Source organism: Etheostoma spectabile, chromosome 4, assembly GCF_008692095.1.
Source record: "Etheostoma spectabile isolate EspeVRDwgs_2016 chromosome 4, UIUC_Espe_1.0, whole genome shotgun sequence".
NCBI lineage: Eukaryota > Metazoa > Chordata > Actinopteri > Perciformes > Percidae > Etheostoma > Etheostoma spectabile.
The window spans coordinates 30,823,017-30,845,725 of record NC_045736.1 but is presented as its reverse complement, the minus strand read 5'-3'; the positions used below and the strand labels follow the sequence as shown (position 1 = coordinate 30,845,725).

The following is a 22,709-nucleotide window of genomic DNA, read 5'->3' as shown; positions in this document are numbered from 1 at the left end:
CTGCTGGAACTTTCAATTTCCTCGCGGGAATCATCCCAAAAGGATCAATAAAGAGAAGTCTAAGTCTAAGTCTAACTGTGGAATGAAAATTCACCTCAAGAAAATAAGCACATGCGTCTCGTGTTCATCCAGTTTTCCCTCACTGTTGAAATATTCATCATAAAAGCACAGAACTGAAATAATGAACATCTTCAAACTGCATAAGACAGAGTCTCAAGGTCAGGTTAAAGACCAAGTCCGACCATTAAGCGGCTATAATCAATACTTTAATATGACATTTTTTTTCACATGACAATTTGTATGCAAAATGGGACATTTCTAGTGATGACCCTACATAAATTGTTCCTCTCCATTAAGTAGGTTGGGAACACTCCTAATTGTCATTCATGTATGTAAAGAAAAAGGATAAATAATAATACAGACATACATTAAATGCAAAAAATACAAATATCTGTCAGTTGGATTTTTTTAAAGGCATAAACTGGCTCTTTAAAGCTATAGTGCGTAGTTTCTGTCTCCCCTATGAGGAATTGTAAGTTATGACAACAAAATGTAATGGATGTTCATTAATATTAAAATGTTACACACTAAAGCTTTAAGAAAATAGACTGTGGACACTGATCACACAGTATAAGGAGAGCCTTACCAGCACTAATAATTTCCTGCGTATCACTTTAGAAAAGTAGAAGTCGTTGAGGTGAGAATGGATTCCAAGTAAGAAGTAGGGGTGGGGGGGGGGGGGAATCGATTCAGCATAGTATCGTGATATTTTTAATGCCAATAGCATATCGATACACAGGCGCCAAGCATCCATCTTTTATTATATACATGTGTTGGTCAGTTTGTCTGTTTGCAAATCTCATTCTGCAGCAATAACATTGAAGTGATATGAACGAATAGAGAAATGTTTCTTATTAGGTAAAACAGATGTTGACAAAGTTTCCTTTTGGGGACATCATTTGAAATTGGGAAAAATTAGAAGTTGGAAAAAAGGTCATAAATTGCAATATTTTACAGAATATTGCAATATGTTTCAAATCACAATAATATTGCAACGTGACAGTATGATATCGGTAGGCGTCTGGTGATTCCCACCCATAGTAAGTAGGCAATTTGCTCTTAGAAGCATAAAGACAGCTGTCCCTATTATTTTTCAGTTATTTTTCAGATGGAGATGCCAATTATACACACTGAAATGCAGCAGTTAGTCTTTTCAAATGGAGAGTGAAACGTTTAACGAGCAAATGGTGCACTCACCTTTGCTGTCAAAGAGAGAGGACAAAGGTTCCAAGGCTACATTAGTAGAGGGTGGGATGTATAATTATGGATAATAGAGGCTTTTCAGTTATCATTAACAAGTTCTTTTTCCTTTATTTCACCTTTATGTACTTTGTTGAATTGTTTAATTGTTAATGGATGGTTTATCACCTTGGGCATTCTGAATAACCCACACGTGCCATTTTAGAGTTTGTCGGCCTATTGACGACCTTGATATAAAAAATATGGGTGTTGTTTCTTTTTTTCTCAAACATAGTCTCACTCGCAACTTGTCATATACTGACGCTTAGTCAGGAATTTCTTAACGATCTGGGTACCCGTTTTGCGTCAGACTTTAACGCACTTGGGCAGGACCCCTTGGCATCACTTTTAATGCTCTGGGTATGGCTTTGGCTTCATTTTGTAACGCTCTAAAGACCGTTTTGGTGCAATGTTTAACACCCTGGGTACCCCTTTGGCGTCATTTGTTTAACGTGGCCCCTCAGCATCACTTGTTAACGCTCTGGGTTGGGACCCCTTGGAGTTGTGTTTCAACGTACCACTTAGTTAGGGAGAGATGGTTGCATATGTATGTATATAAGTGACACAATTGTTTACGCGTAAGCGACACAATGGATAAGAACCAGTCACAGTTAGGGTTAGGAAAAGATAGTGGGAGGAGTTGCAAAATGTATGCTAAAGGGTGCCTTGAGTGTCGGTATCTGACTCTGAAGGCCACGGACCAAGCATGTGTGACAAGTTGAGAGTGAGACATTTTGATTTTGTAGGATCGAAACGTCGTCATTATGAAACCTCAGTGTGTACAGGCGTCATAGGTGCCAATACTTATGTGTGCCAGACTGCCTGTAGGCTATATTTATTTGATATTAAATTAAAAAAGTTGGTGCTAAGTGGAGCGTTTGTCATAGTGTGATTGGTTATGTCGCTGTCAGTTCCCCTGCTCCATTGATTCTTAATTTAAAACTGCTAATTTAAACACTTTTTTAAGTACGTGACCACAATTTAATACAAGGAGGAAGTCTCCAGCTATAGTATATGTGCACAAAACACCAGACAGATGGTTCATTAAGATGTAATTCATTACATTTCATTCATGGGTTGTTTAGTTTCATCGAGCTAGGTTACAGATAAGCCTGTGTTCCTTCTATAATTACTTTAGAAAACTAGATGCTAAAAATCAAAAAGTATTTTGCAGCTTGCAGTGAAATTTTGACACCATGAGGACACAACTCCGTCTCCACTACTTCTGAGCATTTTGAAATTAAGTTCTTCGGATCAGCCTTCATACAATATTTGTTTTTTTTTCTATATTTAGGCCTTTGATTTGAATTATTTAGCCAAGGTGTCTCTTTGCACATCTGGGGGGCAATCAAGCTAAAAGAGATATGTTGGCTCAAAATCTGTGTCCTTGCATGGAGGCAGGTGCTGGACTACCAGATGGACAAAAGCAGGTAACAGCCCTGGGGGTCCAAAACTCCAGGAGCTGCAGACGCTTCAGGCTTACTGTATGTCAACTGGCCAATATCAACTCAAAGCTTGAGTTGATGCTTCTACAGAAGTCTTTTTATGCCCTAGTATCTATACCTCTACCTGAGTAATGAATATGAATACTTTTGACACCTCTGATCTTCTGTAATCGTTCCCACTGTACTGGCCAGTAAGACATCTCTTCCTGACGTGTTTCCAGTGTAAGTGATGGAACCCTTAATCCACCAACAGAATCCCTTCTTTGCATTTCCCTGTACAGTGTTTTCTGGATCAGCTGTGCAGGACAGACAGTAACACAAAGAAGGAACTTTATTTTGGTTACACTTTCCTTGAAGGTATCTACTTAAGAGTGACATTACACTGTCATGAACATGTCATAACATGACTTCTTTTAGTAAGTGTCATTCGGTTTTGTCATGACAAGATAGGGTTAGGGTTAGAGCTCATGTGTCATGACAGCGTCATGTGTCCATAATCCCTCTTATGTAGATACCCTTTAGGTAGAGTGTTGTTAAAAAGACTAATTTTGGAAGCTATGTAATCGATTTGACTCAACCTTTGGGAATTTTGTGACATGTTTGCAGAGGAGAGGAGATTTTGTGCTTTATCATTTACATTCAATAGCATTATAAAGGGATGTCCATACGGGCACCTAACTATTTTTAAAAGGCCCATTTTAGACCAAAGATTGGCGACAAGACAAGTTGAAGCTACGGTAGTGTGCTAGTCTCCAACCCTTCGGAAACCTGCCAATTTACACCAATGAAACTGTATTTCTGTTGGGACTTTTCCAATTTCTTCACAGCTGGATACAATGTGTATCACCTTAAAATATGAATAGGGATAGTGAAATACTGGTTTAGGGATGTCATTTCACCGATTTATTGCTTTGTTTAACACTGCTCCCCCTTTTTTATTCACTCTAGCTCGCTCGACAGCCGCTGCTCTCTCACACTTCCTCTTGCATTTGACCAGTTTGATGTGACAAGTTGAGCTGCAGGTGAGACCATTAGCTGGCTTCAGTCAAACTGAGAGGGGCAAATTCAAACCACTGCATCTTCTCCCTGAAGAGTCTGCAAACACTTACGTCATAGCGTGAATCTGTGACCTGACTTCAAATATCGTGGTATGGGTCTTAAGGTGCATGGCTCTGTTTTGTTAGTAGTCCCTTCTAGAACAGGGCCCCTTTTGGCAAATGTCTATTTGAGGCACGTTATTATTTCTGTTTCGTGCTATTTGCAAGGTCTGACACTTATTCCCCACCCCCCACTTCACGTTACATAGTCAAGCTTTAACATATGTCTCTATGCATCACATTTACACTCATCTTTTGGACCATTACCTGTGTACTTTACACATTCTTTATATTTCATACCATTTCAATATTTTGCACATTCTTGCACAAACTGTACATCTATCTCATTTTAAAACAGATGTATTGTGTTTATTGTAACATTTTCTATGCTTAGATTTGACTTTGGCATTTTCAAAGTAATCTTTTGTTTTCTCTGTTTATGGAGGTGAAAACCCCCAAGGCAACGTCCTCGCATGTGAAAAACCTACTGGAAGATGATCCATTTCAACGGGGTTATCCGAAGACACAAATTTGAATGTGATTAACAAAACCACCACACAGCAAACACGTAGGGACATGTTGTCCCATGTCCAAGCCATGCCTGCAGGGTGAGACATGACACAAAGGCTGTGTGCTGTCACCTCTGTTCTCTTGAATGACCAAGACAAATATATCCTAAGGGAGACAACAAAAAGCCTCATTTTAGCTTATCACCACGGTAATCAAGTAGCTTTATCACTAGATGGGCGCTTAAAGGATTAAGGGATGAAAAATACTGTGAGGCTAAATCAATTATAAAAAAAATAAAGACTGGACTCTATGAATTCTAAAAGCAGTTGCGAGCTCAGAGAACAAAGTCAGTATCTTTTTCTAACAATCGCTCCATTCAGTTACTATAGATGATGTGAGTAAAAAGCTCCATAGGAAAGAAGGCTTAGTTCACACAGATACATCTTCATTGAGCAAAATAGTGTTATCATTTGTGAAAGATTTGGGTGATACCAATTAAAAACAGGCATGGTTTTTGAGTTTTTTTACAGAATGGATTATAATAGAACAACAGTCGCCCTCTTTTATCCTAACAAGGATAACTACACTAAACATCCTTCCATTAGAAGATCATGATCACTTAGCTCAGGCTGTGTTTAAAACAAGCAGTAGTTCATCATATATTAAATACTTATCTTCATCAGAGGTGTCAAGTAACGAAGTACAAATACTTTGTTACCTTACTTAAGTAGATATTTTGGATATCTATACTTTCCTGGAGTAATTCTACAGCAGACTTTTTACATTTTCACGCAATTATCTGTACTTTCTACTCCTTACATTTTAAAAACAGCCTCATTACTCCTATTTCACTTGGATTGTTTTCATTCCAACCTGGCCTGGGAACGCCTCGGGATCCCCCAGTTGGAGCTGGTTGATGTGGCTCGGGAAAGGGAAGTTTGGGGTCCCCTACTGGAGCTGCTGCCCTCGCGACCCAATACTGGATAAGCGGATGAAGATGGATGGATGGATGGATGTTTTCATTCCGGCTTGTCATCGTTCAAAAAAACACCCCAAAACAAACCTATCCAGATAAATCACGCCATCTGGATGGAGTGAATTTGATTGTGATTGGATGAGAAGTATTAGCATATATCATTCCGACACACTATTGGTTTGTACGCGATCCATCGCACCTGCACATTACACAAATCACGCCACACTCCAGCAAGGGAATAGTAGATGCATGTAGCCTAATACCAAGATGTCCAGTAACTGAGACTCAAGAGAATTCAAGCGAAATGTCCCAACCAAGCACCAGCAAGGACGTTGGTAACCAGGAAGACCAGCCAACCCTTTTACATCCCTGGTTGTACCTGGACGAGGACGTTGTTACCCAGGAAGACCAGCCAACCCTTCTACATCCCTGGTTGTACCTGGACGAGGACGTTGGTAGTTAGGAAGACCGGCCAATCCTTCTACATCCCTGGTTGTACCTGGACGAGGACGTTGGTAGCCAGGAAGACCGGCCAACCCTTCTACATCCCTTGACGAGGATGTTGGTAGCCAGGAAGACCGGCCAAGCTTTCTACATCCCCGGTCATACCTGGACGAGGACGCTGGTAGCCAGGAAGACCGGACAACCCTTCTACATCCCTGGTCATACCTGGACGAGGACATTGGTAGCCAGGAAGACCAGCCAACCCTTCTACATCCCTGGTCATACCTGGACGAGGACGTTGGTAGCCAGGAAGACCTGCCAACCCTTTTACATCCCTGGTCATACCTGGACGAGGACGTTGGTAGCCAGGAAGACCTGCCAACCCTTCCACATCACTGGCTGTACATGGAAGAATTTTTCAACATGGTTGGATGCAAAAACAACTCCTTTGGAATACGCTGCAAGTTTTGCGAACCCAAGTACCACAAGCTAATTATTCCCAAAAATCACTGTCTAATTTGAAAAAGCACATTGATATTATTTCCCCCCCTTGCATTACTTTTACTTCTACAGTTTTAGTTTTCAAACCAGTACTTTTACAGTTTTACTTGAGTAGAAAGCTTGAGTTGATACTTCTACAGAAGTCTTTTTATACCCTAGTGTCTATACTTATACCCTGAGTAAGCAATATGAATACTTTTGACACCTCTGATCGTCATGCACCAACAAACTATTCTTATGATAAGTATCATTCATCCCTTATCACCATGTGCTCAGTAGACCGAGGGAGTACATTGGAATCCCTGTCAGACAGACACTAGTCTGAATCGATCACAATTCATTTACTGGATAATGGCCAGGACATCCGGATGTCCGACGCCTTGGAAATATCGGTTCTCTTTGTGAAACATCAACAAACTTCAATTAATCAAAACAAAACAATACAAAATGTGATGCCACTGTCACTCTGTCTCTCTCTCCTTCTCCCTCATTTCATCCCTTGATTCTCTCCGGTGACTTCCCTGGCTGTCCTCTCTACCTGCGTCATCCTGCGTCGTTCTCTGTCTCCATCCCTACACTGCATCTCTCCTTTTTCTCTCTGTGTTCTCTCATCTTCCCCTCTTCATTCTCCTCCTCATCATCCTTCTGGATATTACCATATGACCTGTTGACAGTGGAATATCTCAGTTATGAAGTGATACAATGCACTCTGCAAGCATCTTTCTGTGGTGCATTGCCTCCTTGTCAAAACACCTGAAAATGCTTGTTAAGGGTGAGAAAAAGCAGAAAAATTGACCCATTTTAGGAAATTTAAGGACCTCGGACATACCCAGGTGGACCACCTTGTCCCCGCACCCAAGTTGGGAATGTGTGTCCCATCAGAGTTTAAAATGGAGATATTTTAGTGGTTGCATTTGGAGTTATTCTAATCTCAGACAGCAGATATCATTTTAACCCAAGATTTACCTGTCTCTAACATTAGTCAGCGCATCCTTGATAGCTCTGGTAATTTTTTCCACTGAACAAGATGACTAAGGATGGTAAGGAGGAATGTGGGACTTCCACTCAATGGAGAGATGTATACATAGTTGTTGAGTCACTTGTGCAGTAAAGGGTGTATGAGCTCCTTGGCCATAATTTTCATAATCATAACAGTTCTAGCCTTTTCTTTTGAGCATGGGAACGCATTATGACAAAACAAGATTCAAACATTTTATTTAAAGAGTGCTATTACCCACCCTTTGTTGGACATGAGAAACCATGGAACTAGTGTTTAACAATAATAATACAAGAATAGATAAAATACACTGTGCCAGGGCCAATTGGCCTAAAGAGCAACGCAACAAACCAAAACAATGCTGAATGTCAGTGTACCTAGCCTGGGATTGGAACATTTTAAAATCAATTATGTTTTCCAGGTAACCCGCTTGTAGCACAAGAAAAGAAGTCACCTGTTATTCTTGCAGAAATGAGCATAATGATAACAGGCAGCAGAATGCCTCTGCAAATGCATTTCCTCTTGCCTCCTCCTTATTAGAAGCGCAGTGACACTACAATACCTAACAGGCAACGTACGGCATGTAAAAGGTCAGTCACCAGAGCACTGTGAGAAACAGGTTCACCATCAACAGAAACAAATCACCTTAACTGTCACATCTTTCCAAAGTCGTGAACGGCAGAAAATGCATAGCCGAAGGCATTTCTGTGGACAATACAACAGTCTGAGAAGAGTCTTTAAAGGGTAACTACCGTTTTTTTTCAATCTGAACTTCTATGTTTTTATGTTTAAGTGAACAACAATCTTTGAAATTGGTCCAGGATGAAGCAAGATCCCAGCAGTTGGCATCGGTGGAACAGGCTGACAAAAGTTACGGGGCAATTGTAAAGATTGTATTGTACCTTCACAAAAATGCTTGTTTTGCCGTGGTCAGGCTCAGATTAATATTCCAAGGGATTTCTAAGCAGGTCAACCTTTCTCATGAAGAAAATATCCTTTTTTTAAACATAAAAACAATTAGAAATAGAATTAGCTAAATCCAAAAGACTCCATGTAAATAAACAGAGATTTTAACATTGTAAAATACATTTCATTCAACGTCGACAGAAACAAAATAAAACTATGAAAGGCTGTTTTGGGTTGTCTTTCCATCACAACTGTAGTTTTGGTTGAAATAAACACAGTTTACAGATTTACATCAATACATTGGCTCTATACTTTACATGCTAAAAGTGTTACCTTTTTAAATGGAGTCTGGTGGGTTTAGCGCCAGCGACTTCAGAGCTGTTTCTGGTTAAACTAAAAAAAGGGTCTCAAAGAGGTTTTCAAGGTCTGTCTCTGAATGGATCTTTGCCATAATTTTGTCAGACACATAGAATTGGAATCTGTGTCAGTGGCAAATCGAGCACTTCTGGGAAGGTGAATACAAGCTAGACAATCGCCCTATTAACTTATGTTGTTGCTTGTTTGCCGCTGCCTACTGCAGCGATCTTGCTTCATACTGGACCAATTTAAAACCAATGTTGTTCCTTTCAGCCACTTAGACACAAAAACGTAAGAAAATAGGCTCCAGGTAGAAAGAAGATGGTAGCTACCCTTTAAGACAAGCCTGTTTTAAAGCCTGTTCTAGCTATGGGAAGAATAGGGATCCATTGTCTTCAGTAGTTAATGATAACTCCTCTCAGTTTATGATACCAATTAAAACAGATGAGAGAGGCTTTGTTCAGAGTTCTTACAGAATGAAATGTAAGTTAACGTTATCAGTCAAAAGAATATTATTGTGGGATAAGACAAAAGCCCCTCCCCTATAATTTGGGTACAGTCCAACCGCTGCCGCTGTAACAAGGGACTTTCCCCACTGTGGGATGAATAAAGTATTATCTAATCTAATCAACGTTTCCTCGGTACACAACAGTATTTTATGACGACTTTTATTTTTTATTTTATTTAAATCCCACAGTAATGTTACTGTTACAATATCCCATTTTAGATTCATCATGGTATTTTTCATTCTTCTGTTGGTGAACGTGCTTCTGTGTGCCCTCCCTGACTCAAACCTTTCAAACCAGAGGCTAAATAAACTAGGCTGTTCCGTTATCTCTCTCTCTCTCTCTCTCTCTCTCGCTCGCCCCCCCCCCTCTCTCTCTCTTCCCCTCTCTCTCTCGTCTCACAGGTTACATCCCACCGGTTTCATCCCTGCAGCGCAGTTGCCATCCTCCGTCTGCCTCCTCTGCAGCGTCCAACAACTTTTGCATTATTTTCTTTTTTATTCCATTTTTATTTCTTCATTTCCACCATGATCAGAGCGCGTTATAAGAAGCATCAGCAGCATCAGGGTAAGGTTCTTTTCTATTGCAATCAAAGCTCTTAGGTTTCTAGTGTTTGATCAAGTTTAGCTGCATATAAGAAAAACCTTAGCTTCTATTTAAATTAAAAATACCCAATTTAAAAAACTAATTAAGTTATAACTGCTAATATTAGAGGATGTTGAAGTGTCTTTAAGGTTAACTCCAACATTGCAGCTCATGTATGTCAGATAACCTTGGATTTGCCGGGTGATGCATGAAATGTGTGGACATAATAACCTTTTAGAAGAAGTCATTAGCATCTATCAGTGCTGTGTGTGTGTGTGTGGTGTGTGTGTGTGTGTGTGTGTGTGTGTGTGTGTGTGTGTGTGTGTGTGTGTGGTGGGTGGTTGAGAATGATAATGATTCTCAACAGACACCGGTTGAATTATTTAAACCGTAACAAGGCAGTTAAAGCAATTATCCTCAACACATTCCATTTGCTAATCACACTCTTATCATTTTTTTTCCTCTTCTTCTTCTTTTTCTTATCACAGAAAATGTATTTTGCAAAAAAGGGTCAAAAGTACGTAGGCCTAATTTAGTGTGTAAGTGTCCTCATGTGCTGTAGCTCTAAGTACTTCACCTTACAGACAATAGTTTCTACTTTTCAAAATGGAAAACTAACGATTGGTGTTGATTATGATTATGATTATGATTAAGTCACCTGTAAACAAATGTATGATTAAATCAATCTGTGTAGCATACATAGACCCTTCCTGCTAAAAAGAAACACATTCAATGTGTTGTGATTCATGAAAAATGCATTTCTGCACCAGGCGGTCCTGATTGTTTGTTTATTATGTTATTAATATGCCCTGGTAGTTCTTGGCCTTTTGTATTCCCTGCTGGTTTATTAATTAGTTGATCAATCAATTAGTAGATGGACAGAATATTAGTATCAGTGATTTTCAAGCAAGAGCTTGTCTTATTTCAACATCTCACATATTCATTTGCTATTTTGCTGATTCATATGTTATTGCATTGGGTTTGTGGATTGAAGCAAGGAACATGAAGATGTCATGCGTTTTCTAGACAAAACAAGTAATCAGGAAAATAATGGGCAGATGGTTTGAGTCCTAGTGACATTAATATGACACTAGTTGTTACAGTTTGTTTCCTCTTTCTATTGTTCTTTTTAAAGCGGGCCCCGAGTGTTGAGCAGACTGAGGAATCGGCGCGGGATGTGTTGACATCTCCAGTTTTCCTCTCTAAAATGGAGCTCTCTTTGCAGGGCTCCACTGCAAACGCATCCAAACTGTTCCTCGACTACAGCGTGCCCCTGAATGCCACTGGGAATTACACCAACGACCAATACGCTGAGGCCAACCTCTTTCAGATCCTGGGTCCAAAACGATCCCCCTTCTTTCTCCCCGTGACCACCGTTTACCTTCTCATCTTCCTCACCGGCCTGTCTGGGAATCTTCTCACATGTGCGGTGATAGCCAAGAACAAGAAGATGCGAAACCCCACCAACCTCTACCTAGTGAGCCTGGCCGTGTCGGACCTGCTGATGCTGTTGTTTGGGATGCCTCTGGAGATCTACGACCTGTGGCAGAACTACCCGTTCCCTTTCGGCGAGGGCGGCTGCTACTTCAAGACCTTCCTTTTCGAGACGGTCTGCTTCGCCTCAATCCTCAACGTCACGGCGCTGAGCATGGAGAGGTACATAGCTGTGGTGTACCCGCTCAAAACAAGGTACCTGTCGACCAACCAGCACGCCAAGCGGGTCATCACCATCTTGTGGACGGTGGCGATGACCTGTGCCATCCCCAACACCTCCCTGCACGGCATCTTCTACCTGCCAGAGAGAGTGAAGGAGTCGGCCATCTGCACCGTGCTGAAGCCCCTGTGGATCTACAACATGGTCATGCAGATCACCACTGTGTGCTTCTATTTCGTGCCCATGATGGTGATTAGCGTGTTGTACCTGGTGATGGGTCTTCACCTGAGGAGAGAAAGGCAGCAGCCCAGCGGCAACCTGGGAAAAAACGTTCAAAGGAAGATCAGTGCGAACGGGCGCCGGAGACAGATCAACAAGATGCTCTGTGAGTTCTTTTATAATTACATCACATTTCATTAAGCTGACACTTTTATTTAATGTGACTACCAACAAGCACATCCGACCATGGAGGTACAAACTCAGAGCAGCAAGAATCAAATATATGTACATATCACCTTCAAATAAGCCAAACAGCAAAGACCCACATGTAAGTTCAACATGTAATTGCATTTTATTTTATATTCTTCTGTAGCCATCATCTTCTTAGCCAAAGTCCAGTCTGAAAAGATGTATTTTCAGCCTGCAGCAGAAGATGTTTCTCTCTTCAGAACATCTATTACTGTGAAAGGTTACTGTGATTTGACTGCAGAGCCCTTATGTTAAAATGCCAAGATAGGTTTCCAGAGAAGAAGGTGAGGAAAACACAAAGCAAATAATGCCAAACCATCGCCAATTATTTGTATGGATCATTTGTATTCTGCAGGGTGTCACGTCTTCGAAGCTTTGGGGCTTGATGAGGGTTTATGAACACTGTTTTCAGAACGTTTACAGCCCATCTACCCCACTGCAAGGCCCATTTCCCCAAAATGAATAGATGATGGATTTGTTCTTTTCTGTATGAGGAGTTCCATTATAGACTGATACATCCACCAATATATCTTCCCCCACATGTGACCAAATAATAGGGGGTATTGAATCCCAGTGGGAGGCATCCATGCCAACCTATCAGTTTCTTACTGATGATACCTTAATGGTATTTTCACATGGGATGTGTTATATCTGCTATAAAAATCTTAATCTGATGACTTTTACTTTGTTGATGAGTGTTAAAATATTAGTTTATGACTACAATTTTTTTTCATTCTAGAGGCAATGCCACTGTTACTTCATGCACCACTTAGGTCCACACTAAAATATGTCAACAACTTTTTCTTTACACACATCATGGTTACCGGGGTATGAATCCTACTGACCGGCCCACTCACTTTTCCTCTAGTGTCAGCATGGGGTTGACTTTTAAAAAAAAGCTGTATTTTTTAAAATTTGGTTTTAGACATTCACCTTTCTCATGATGAATTGTAATAACGTTGGTTCCTTAACTTCTTCTCTTGCACCATCCCAATGTCAGAATATCAATTTTCCCAATATTTGCAGTTCAACCAAATACCAGCAAAACTAATGCCATTCCCAACAGCCTCAGTTACTCTTTGTGTTCAGTGCTAATCAGTAAATGTTAGCATGCTAATAAAATGGAATAGAATAGAAAGCCTTTATGGTCATTACATAGTGTTGACACGAAACATAAAAAAACAAAATATAAGGAAAAAAATAAAGCCTAGGTAGGTAGTGCAGAGTGGAGTCCTGAGAGCAAATTAAAAGATATAAAAATATAAAGTATAGGTAAATAGTGCAGAGAGGGCAGAGGGGAGTCCTGAGAGCAACTACATACATGTATAAAATTGCTTTGTGTACACATTGTGTGAAAAGTAGTTAGTACTAGATAGTGAATAAATATTGAACAGTATTGAAATTAAATTGTTAAATATTAAATATTGCACTGTATGCAATTGCACAGAATTCCAGTGCAATTCCATTAACAGGCTAAATTAAGACAGAGAACATCATATATAGCTGCTAAACATCAGCATGTTAGCATTACAGTCTCACAGAGCTGCTAGCATGTATACTCTCATCATTGTTGCTCATTTAGTCACAAATACAGTGGTGTGAAAAAGTGTTTGCCCCCTTCCTCATTTCCTGTTCCTTTGCATGTTTGTCACACGTAAGTGTTACGGAACATCAAACCAATTTAAAGAATAGTCAAGGACAACACAAGTAAACACAAAATGCAATTTGTAAATGAAGGTGTTTATTATTAAAGGTGAAAAAAATCCAAACCATCATGGCCCTGTGTGAAAAAGTGATTGCCCCCCTTGTTAAAACGTACTATAACTGTGGTTGTCCACACCTAAGTTCAATTTCTCTAGCCACACCCAGGCCTGATTATTGCCTCACCTGTTCACAATCAAGGCATCACTTAAATAGAGCTGCTTGACACAGTAAGGTCCACCAGAAGATCCTTAAAAGCTACACATCATGCCGAGACCCAAGAAATTCAGGAACAATTGAGAAAGAAAGTAATTGAGATATTCAGTCTGGAAAGGGTTATAAAGCCATTTCCAAAGCTTTGAATCCAGCGAACACAATGAGAGCCATTATCCACAAATGGCGAAGACTGGAACAGTGGTGAACCTTCCCAGGAGTGGCCGCCCGCCCAAAATTACCCCAAGAGCGCAGCGACGACCTCCAGAGGTCACAAAAGACCCCACAACAACGTCCAAAAGAACTGCAGGCCTCACTTGCCTCAGTTAAGGTCAGCGTTCATGCCTCCACCATCAGGAAAAGACTGGGCAAAAATGGCCTGCATGGCAGAGTTCCAAGGAGAAAACCACTGCTAGCAAAAAGAACATCAAAGCTCGTCTCATTTTCTCCACAACACATCTTGATGATCCCCAAGACTTATGGGACAACATTCTGTGGACCGATGAGACAAAAGTGGAACTCTTTGGAAGGTGTGTGTCCAAGTATATCTGGCGTAGAAGGAAACTGCATTTCATAAAAAACATTATACCACAGTAAAATATGTGGTGGTAGTGTGATGGTCTGGGGCTGTTTTGCTGCTTCAGGACCTGGAAGACTTGCCGTGATAAAAGGAACTATGATTCTGCTGTCTACCAAGAGATCCTGAAGGAGAATTTCCGACCATCTGTTTTGTACTCAAGCTGAAACAAACTGGGTCTGCAGCAGGACAATGATCCTAAACACACCAGCAAGTCCACCACCGAATGGCTGAGAAAAACAAAATGAGACTTTGGAGTGGCCTAGCCAAAGTCCTGACCTGAATCCTATGAGATGTTGTGGTATGACCTTAAAAAGGCCGTTCATGCTCGAAAACCCTCTAATGTAACTGAATTAGGACAATTTTGCAAAAATGATGGGCCAAAATTCCTCCAGGACGCTGTGAAAGCCTCATGCACGTTATGCAAACGCTTGGTTGCAGTTGTTGCTGCTAGGGTGGCCCAACCAGTTATTAGGTTTAGGGGCAATCACTTTTTCACACAGGGCCATGATGGTTTGGATTTTTTTCACCTTTAATAATAAACACCTTCAATTACAAATTGCATTTTGTGTTTACTTGTGTTGTCCTTGACTATTGTTTAAATTGGTTTGATGTTCCGAAACACTTTTTCACACCACTGTATGTCACGTTTCAGAGCAGTATTTGCAATCTGTCTCCCTTAAATGTCCCTTACCTGTGATTGTGGGTCAGGTTATAGGGCAGGTAAAACAAACTCAATGTGTTAAAAACAACAGAATTACATTTAGGCTACCATGGAGATGGAAAAGTTTCAGAAAATACCCAAGACAAATAGCTGGAACAAGACGATGCAGAATATTATTGTGATTCTGTCAAACAACACAGTGAATGACTAATTTTTCCAACCTGTAGGCTTTACTTAAAGCAATTAAAAAACTGTTTGTCAAAGGGTTAAATAGACTCATATTTCATAAAGGCTGTTCATGGCAAAAGAGAGAAACTGTGTCAAATGTTTGCCACTCACATTTATAAATATCCCTCGCTGTGTGAAGTGCCACCAAGCTTTCAAGAAAGCTAAGCCAGTTTGATGTCACATGCCCACCACCGGCCAAACAGCCTGCTGCATCTCCGTCAGTGAGAACACCCGGAGAGCATTATGCATGGATTAGTAGGAGAAGAATGTACTGACTGCTCAGAGTGACACATTTACAGTGACACTACCATCAAATCCTAACATTGTCAAGATTTTATACACTTGTGTGACTTTGTGTTAAATTTGATCTTTTAGGCTGAGGAAAGTTATCAGGACAATATGTCTCTTGTTCAATTATATTTAGCCTACATGACTAGATCTTCTATATTTGTTAAATCTAAAATAGACTTTTATATGATGTTTGGGATTTGTTTTGTTTTTTGGGTGACACTAGATTACTTTTGCTGAACAGCGACCACTGGGATTAGATCAATTGATTTTGTCACAAATTGTTGAAATGTATTCATTTTGCCTGTCCTCAAAGCGATTCAGTTTAGTTTTATATAAAACAAATAATGGCATCAAATACTCACATCTGACTAGCCTGGATGCCATCCAAACTTGGCCCCGCCCACAATATTTGAGGTTGGGAAGTCCGGTCTGGACTTGATCCGTTGTGGAACTACTGTATGTTCGAACCAGCTGTTTGGACCAATTACATTTTCAGGGCGGGCTTTATATAATGATAGACAAATGCTCAACAGTAACATAATCAACCACGACACCCAAGAGCTCTTGGGTTGAATTCGTCAAATTCGCCTACGTCAAATACTTCGTTGCTTTGATTGGTTGTAGGTCTATCCAATTGAGTTGAGCATTTTCTTTCCTGGTTCAGTTGAAACACACCCCATAATCACAGCCCAGTGGAACAGTATCAGTCTCAGATTCTGACTACAATCTGACATTTGACATCTTTTGCTTGAAAAATGACTAAAACGATTCGCCACTGATCACAATAGTTTTTGATGAATTTTCTGGCAATCAGCCAATTGATTAATAAAATCAAAAAAACAATGTCTGTTACACAGAATTATGTAAAGTGCTAAGTAGCAAATATTAGCGACCATAAGCAATGGGTCACACCAAGTAAGACTGCATTAACAAAAATCAAATGGAAAATTGTTTGTGTTTGATCTATTTTTAAAATGTGATGTTCTTTTAGCACGTAACCCATTGTCTTTTAACTTGGTCCCTTTCCCGTCTCTGTCTAATTTGATATTCCCATAGGTGACACAGTAATAGATAGCTGCAACAAAGATAGGTGTTTGAACAGCCCCATTCTCTCTGTCCTCATCCTCTAGCAATCGTGGTGGTGGTGTTTGGAATCTGCTGGGCGCCCTTTCACATCGACAGGCTCCTGTGGAGTTCCATTAGCCAGTGGACGGATTTAATGCACGACGTCTATCAATACGTCCACATCCTGTCAGGCGTCTTCTTCTACCTCAGCTCAGCAGTCAACCCCATCATCTACAGCCTGCTCTCCACGCGGTTCAGGGAATGTTTCCGAGAACTGGTTTGCTCCCAGACGGAGGAAAACAGCTCTGTCAGAGACTCGCCGCCATTCCCTAAGATTTTACTGGAACCCTCTGTGTCAAGTACCGAAGCTCAGGCTGTGAGTAAGGATTCCAATGCTTTTATTCCCTTGTTGTCTCCTAACATGACACTGAGAATGGACGCTGCAATCCTCACGCGTGCATGTAAAGAGACGGCCTGCCAGACCTGTGTTCTAACTGAGACTTGACTTGAATAAGCGAACAAGCAAGAGAAATGAGAAGATCGATACTACTCTCATATCTTAAATGTGAAGCAGGGGCGGATTGGTAATTGGGTCAATCAGGTAGAATTCAAGTTGCCCGGCCTACATATTATCCCAAACGACCGTGAGACATAAGCAGCTGCCCATGGGTCCTTAAAATACTTATTATTATAACATACGCTCCACAAAACTCTCCAGGGTTCCCAATATTAGAAAAATATCTAAGTGATATTTACACCCCTTACTTACTCTTTATATCTCAGTCATGGTTACCCTGCACTGTCATCTCTCCCGTCAATTTACTAATGTTGTCCCATCAATCTAGCCATCTTAATTCAATTATTCCTCTTCAGGCGTCACAGAACTTTCATGGTCACAAATAAAAATAAAAACAACTTAATTCGTTTTTCTTACATTAACGTTAAATGGAGCAAAGCCTCATGGGAATGGGGAATGTGTTTATCCAATGAACCGATTGCAAGTTTATTTGCAGAAATGTAGGGAGATAAATGAGCGCCCTCTCGTCTAATGGCATGACCCAAAGACATACGGCAGACAGACAGGAAGCAACAAAGTTCGAGGAAAAGCAGCGGCATTGTTTGACAGTTGGGATTAGCGTGATTTCTCACTGTTTCAATGTTACCCATGGATGGCAAGAAGAGAAAGGAGAACGAAGGGGTTAATAGAGCAGAATGAAGAAGCGGATGGTGGAGGAGGATGCATCAGAGATCTCAAAATGCCGGATTTATTCCGAAATCAGGCTTCAACGAGTGCTGCGGGGGAATTGACTGAAAAACGGGTTAGATAGCCTATTTTGATAGCGATTCTCTCCTCATTGCAAGTAGAAGCATCTCATATGAGCTCCCTTTTAAGTCTTGGGTTTGAAATACCTGTTCATAAACATTTATGGTCAGTTTTATCTGAATGAGTGGCAGTATTGCTGTATATGTGTAATGTCCTCCATTTGTCATTTTGCTATTTGCAATGCTAAAACTGATCTGAACGCAGATAACCTTATTCTGAAGTAGCGAAATGTTGGAATGGTAATGACTACCGAGTGGGTGTATTTTGTTGGGAAGTGGGATGCATTGTATATCCCCTTCCTATCAGGGGAAACACAATTATTATTCAGTCTCAGAATTCAGTTCCACTCAGCCCAGTTATGATGCTGATCAGACAATGCTATGAGAAGTCACGACTACATAGTATATGATGTTATATTTCAGCATCTGTTTATTAATAGAAAACCAATAACAGCTTGAACCTACACTTTATTGTCAATAATGTGCATTTGTCTAGTGTCAATCTGTGGTCAGGTTTCATAAGTCCTTCCCAAATGCGTAAACTTGGCTGGCACACAAAAAAACATCATTATTTGGGTTTAAAAAAATAGATTTCTTTTGTGTAATTGATAAATGGGGGGTTGGGCCGATGCTGTCAGAATTTTCCTGGTTGATTTAGTGCCCCACTCCGCCTCTGATGTGAAGCTTAGCTTAGCACAAATACTGGAAACAGGGAAGCGGCTAACATGGCTCCCAAGGTATCCACCAATCAGTACGTCTCACATTAACATGTTACTGCATAATTAGGTCATTTGTATAATCTGTAAAAGAAACCAAAAAAGAACACTAGTTTAAAGACACAGTCAAATAAAAAAATACATTTTCCAGGTTGTAATGCTGTGTCCTTTTGTAAATTATTCATTATCTTCTCTTACATGGTAAACACAAAATCGAAAAAATCAAAAACGTAAAATTATTTTGAATGACTCTTAACAGTAGCATGAATTAATCAAATGGGTTTTTGTTTGACTAGCTAACCCCTCTATCATATACAAGTATCACTATAAGCACATCACTCTTGGAACTGAATAGCATATTCTGTATAAAATGTCACATTACTGAAGCTAAAGATGCTCTAACTTCCGTTTCCTTTAAAAACAAGTGGTACACATTAAAAAAAGAGATATATAACATGTTAATTACTGAGATTTAAAAGTGCAAATAAGGTTGTTTTTTTAACCTTCAGACTGAGCCAGGCAAGCTGTTCCCCCTTTTCCAGTCTTTATGCTAAGCTAACCAGCTCCAGTGGTAATGATCTTCTTGTCTCGTCAAAAATCTAAAAACGTATTACCTGTTAGTGTACATGTGTTTAAAGAGCTACATGCACATGCACTTATGATTTGATTTAATTTGTTACAGTGGTTAATATTGTTTACCAGGGCCTGCATATTCCACCTGCTTTCTTATTTTTTATCTGCTGAATGCCTTGGAGGTTGAAACCAAAGGGAAAGTGGGATCAAATCTGATACGAATGATAACACGATGCACTTGATTATATTCGTTTTTATTTGGAAAATGATGTGTCTTGCTGGACAGCCCCAAAAAAAAAAAAAAGATAAAATACTTTCCCATGTTTTAGTGGTATTTGTGCACAAAGAATGTAGCCAATTGCTTTGCTGTGAGCTTTTCCTAATCTGGTTTTGTCTCTCGTTGCATGGCCAGCCTGATTTGATTGATTGGTCGGCCACGTTCACTGTGATTGCAGAGTTGTAAAGTGATTATGGCTATTGTGCAATGTCTGATGTAAGATAAATAAACGTTTTAAATGTCAATGACTGGTTATGTTCGATGTTTCGTTGCTTTAATGATACATGCATATGAATGTGGATTATGAATGCTGGAAGTGTTATTCATCATCATGATTGCATTGTGTGATTGCTTTTCTAAAATCATCCTTCTCATCGGACATCTCATCCAAAATGACAAACCTCAACAATATCTGAGAATCAACACAGGGTATAATATGCATGTTGGTGCAGTTTTGTTTCTTATACTTTATGACCCAAATGCATCGTTCCTCCCATCACGTACCAGAATTAACTTTAATTTGTGACAATATTTCCATCCAGAGCCAGGTAGGATGCAGTAGATGTATTTCTAAGTATTGCATGGACATAGCCTTGTTGTTACTGGTGCTTCAAGACAAAGCAACATTGTCAAAATCTATTTCCATTTCATCTTAAATCAATATGAAAATGATTTCTCCTGCAGCAATCAGAGAACAGTGGATCATGTATATTGGTGTTAGAGGTCAGGACAGATTGGAGTCCATTTATTTGGGGATTAAACAGCAAAGAATCACACAGAGCTTCGACGTCCTTAATGGCCTCCCATTAGGGAGCCAGACTATTTTGATCCTTGACATTAACTCAGCAGTTCCGTACCCGTGGCAACATTTAAATAAAAGTGATTCATATTCATGCGTGTCATAACAAATGTCATGATTCTACTTGTCACAAGCATAATTCATAGTGACACGAAGAAATTAAATAATGTTTTCCTCCCAGTGGTGCATCAATATGTATGAGCCGACATTGTGGAAATTGCAATCATGGTCCAACTATTGAAAATTAAATCTCTGTAGTTATTTAAGTAAATGACCACAACAGGAGTGTGTTTTGTTCTGCTGCGCTCTCTCATGAAAACTCAAGGACAGAAAAGACCAAGACATTGTTACAGCGGTTTAAATGAAGGCAGGAAAAAAACACATGCACCGTATCACCAAATGTTAAATTGGGATCCATACATCACTCTGTGCAGGACATTATACACATTGCCGTCCCTTTGTGTGCTCCCTGTTAATCCGGAGTACAAACTGACCGCTGAAATGGCCCCAGCTTTTCATTGGTCTTGCAATACTCACAGCGTCCTTTTTGTTTACGGCCCCTTACATCCCAAGGACATACCATTTGTCTTTAGGTCGCAGCATCGCTGCAGTTCATGTCGCGAAGGACGGCCTGCGGGCTATTCTCACCACATTGTATGTGTTTAATCCTGGTGCATCAAAACCAGTGGACAACCCGCTCTTGTCAAATGTGTAGAAGTTAAATAATTGGCCATCTTGGGCTTCCAGGGACACTGAGGCCGTGCCGACTTTCAAAACACAAGGGTACTCCCTTTCAAAAACCACTCGGAACACCCGGTCGACCAGGTAGTTTAACTTTATTGTCCTGTACTTCTCTGGGATCAGCTCTTCAATCTGAGGCCCAAACTGTTGCATGATCAGAACTCCGTCCGGCCCAACTTTGATCTCGTAAAAGGTGATGTTGCTGTAGGTGAAAAAGCCGATGAAAGGTTCTGGCTTTGGCGGAGGATAAAGGACCTTCTTGGCCTCCCTAAAGGCTTTTTCTACAGCTGGTATGATGTGGTTGTAGGCCTTGGTGACCAAGTCCTGGTTCTGAGACCGGCTGCCAGCCATTAGCACCACCAGACCGAGCTTCAGTCTGGGCACCAGGGAGAAGGTGGCAGAGTAGCCGTCCAGATCGCCATCTTTACGCACCATCTCGTAGCCCATCAGTTCATTCACCTCCCACGGCGTCCCAGTGCGGTTGGCAAAGTAGTCCTTATCGCACCTGAAGAGCGGGGTAAGCATGATCTTCAACGAGTCTGGCTCCAGCATCTTGCGGTGATAAGCGCCCAGCAGCATCATGGCGAGCTTGGCCAAGTCTGCAGCCGTGGAGAACATCTGACCCGAAGGCCGGTACCAGCCCAGGTCGTAGAGCGGGGCCGGCTTTCCGTTGGAGTACACTCCCACAGCCATCTGGCCCTGGAGCCCCGGGGTGATGTCGAAGCCGGTGTCCTCCATCCCCAGCCGGTCCAGGATGTTGTCTGTGATCCACCGCTGGTAGTCGACGGCGACCACGCGCTCTGCCATCACATGAGCCAGCAGTGAGAAGGCGAGGTTGCTGTAGTGACATCTAGAAGGAAGCAAGTGAAACAGATGAAGAGTGTCTCAAAAAGCTGGTTGTTGATGTAGAAAATAAGAGAAAGAAACTATTTTACATGTTGAAACTCAACATCTATATTGAAGAATTATTCATAGTAATAGTTCTTTCTTGTTGAGAAATGAGAAAGCCGATAAAGTACCATTTGATGGATAAATGTGAAGTTACATCCACTTAGCTTAGCATAAAGACTGAAAACAGCTAGCCTGGCTCTCTCAATAGGTAAATTCAATTCAATTCAACTTTATTGTCATTGCACTGTCACAAGTACAAGCAACGAAATGTGATACTGCCAGATTCTGATTTCTGTGTTATATGTTGTTTGGTTGATCTGTACAAAACTGAATATTACAAATGACAATTTGTGGTTACATAACAGGACTAAACCCCCTGTAAAACCACGACACTTTTAAGACGTGAGAGTGGTATCAATCTCCTTTTGACAAGAATGCAGTTAAGCCTATTTCTCCATATGTCAAACTTATGCTTTAAAGTGCCCATATTATGAAAAAGAAAAACTTTTTTCTGGGATTTGGGGTGTAATTTTGTGTCTCTGGTGCTTCCACACGCATACAAATTTGGTTTTTTGAGTGAGATCTGGTTTCTGAATGTCCTCTGCCTTCAGTCTCCGGGGGAGCTGTTCAAAATCTGCACGGCTTTCTAAATCACTAGCCGAGACGAGGTGGCTAACCGTAGCATGCTAGCTCGTTCTCAATGGCAAAACACTTCTACAACACACACTAGTTGACCATAATCTCCAAAAGAACTACTTCCTGTCCCTGTTGTGCAGGTATTCCACAAGTGGCCCTGGTCTAGAAGAAGTCTCCCAGCTAATCCTGCCTTGGACTGACCAAAGCTGGAGAAAGAGTATCTTGCTGATGTCATCTTACGTAGCTACTGAGCATGTGCAGCTCCCAAC

General features: G+C 40.7%; 3 protein-coding genes across 4 annotated transcripts in view; 1 reads left to right on the top strand and 2 right to left on the bottom strand.

Annotated features, from left to right (window-relative positions):
• si:ch211-220m17.5 (guanylin family protein) overlaps positions 1-6,542 on the bottom strand; it is a 17,691-nt gene extending 11,149 nt beyond the window's left edge. The window contains exon 1 of the mRNA XM_032514040.1: positions 6,538-6,542. Within this exon, the coding sequence (XP_032369931.1) occupies positions 6,538-6,540 (3 nt within the window). The 5' untranslated portion in view covers positions 6,541-6,542. The remainder of the gene's footprint in view (positions 1-6,537) is intronic.
• Positions 6,543-9,431: 2,889 nt separating this feature from the next.
• nmur3 (neuromedin U receptor 3) lies at positions 9,432-19,618 on the top strand. 2 transcript variants are annotated; one of them, XM_032514038.1, is made up of 3 exons: positions 9,432-9,605; positions 10,759-11,662; positions 16,550-19,618. In XM_032514038.1, exons 2-3 carry the CDS (start codon positions 10,831-10,833, stop codon positions 16,987-16,989), a joined length of 1,272 nt encoding a protein of 423 aa, XP_032369929.1. In that variant the 5' UTR covers positions 9,432-9,605; positions 10,759-10,830; the 3' UTR covers positions 16,990-19,618. The 2 variants fall into 2 exon arrangements, with proteins under 2 accessions (XP_032369929.1, XP_032369930.1); XM_032514039.1 differs by lacking the exon at positions 9,432-9,605 and having other exon boundaries at positions 10,732-11,662.
• A 1,072-nt stretch (positions 19,619-20,690) lies between these two features.
• The window catches only part of lactbl1b (lactamase, beta-like 1b), a gene marked incomplete in the record, with an annotated part of 36,284 nt that continues 34,265 nt past the window's right edge, over positions 20,691-22,709 (bottom strand). Inside the window, 1 exon segment of the mRNA XM_032514037.1 lies at positions 20,691-21,763. Coding sequence (XP_032369928.1) covers positions 20,785-21,763 — 979 coding nt within the window.

What these genes read in the sequence shown, in the direction of transcription:
- nmur3 (XM_032514038.1), top strand. Translation starts at nt 10,831, where the DNA reads ATGGAGCTCTCTTTGCAGGGCTCCACTGCAAACGCATCCAAACTGTTC. An exon ending in ACAGATCAACAAGATGCTCT is followed by an intron (nt 11,663 to 16,549) that starts GTGAGTTCTTTT and finishes CTCATCCTCTAG; the next exon opens with CAATCGTGGTGGTGGTGTTT.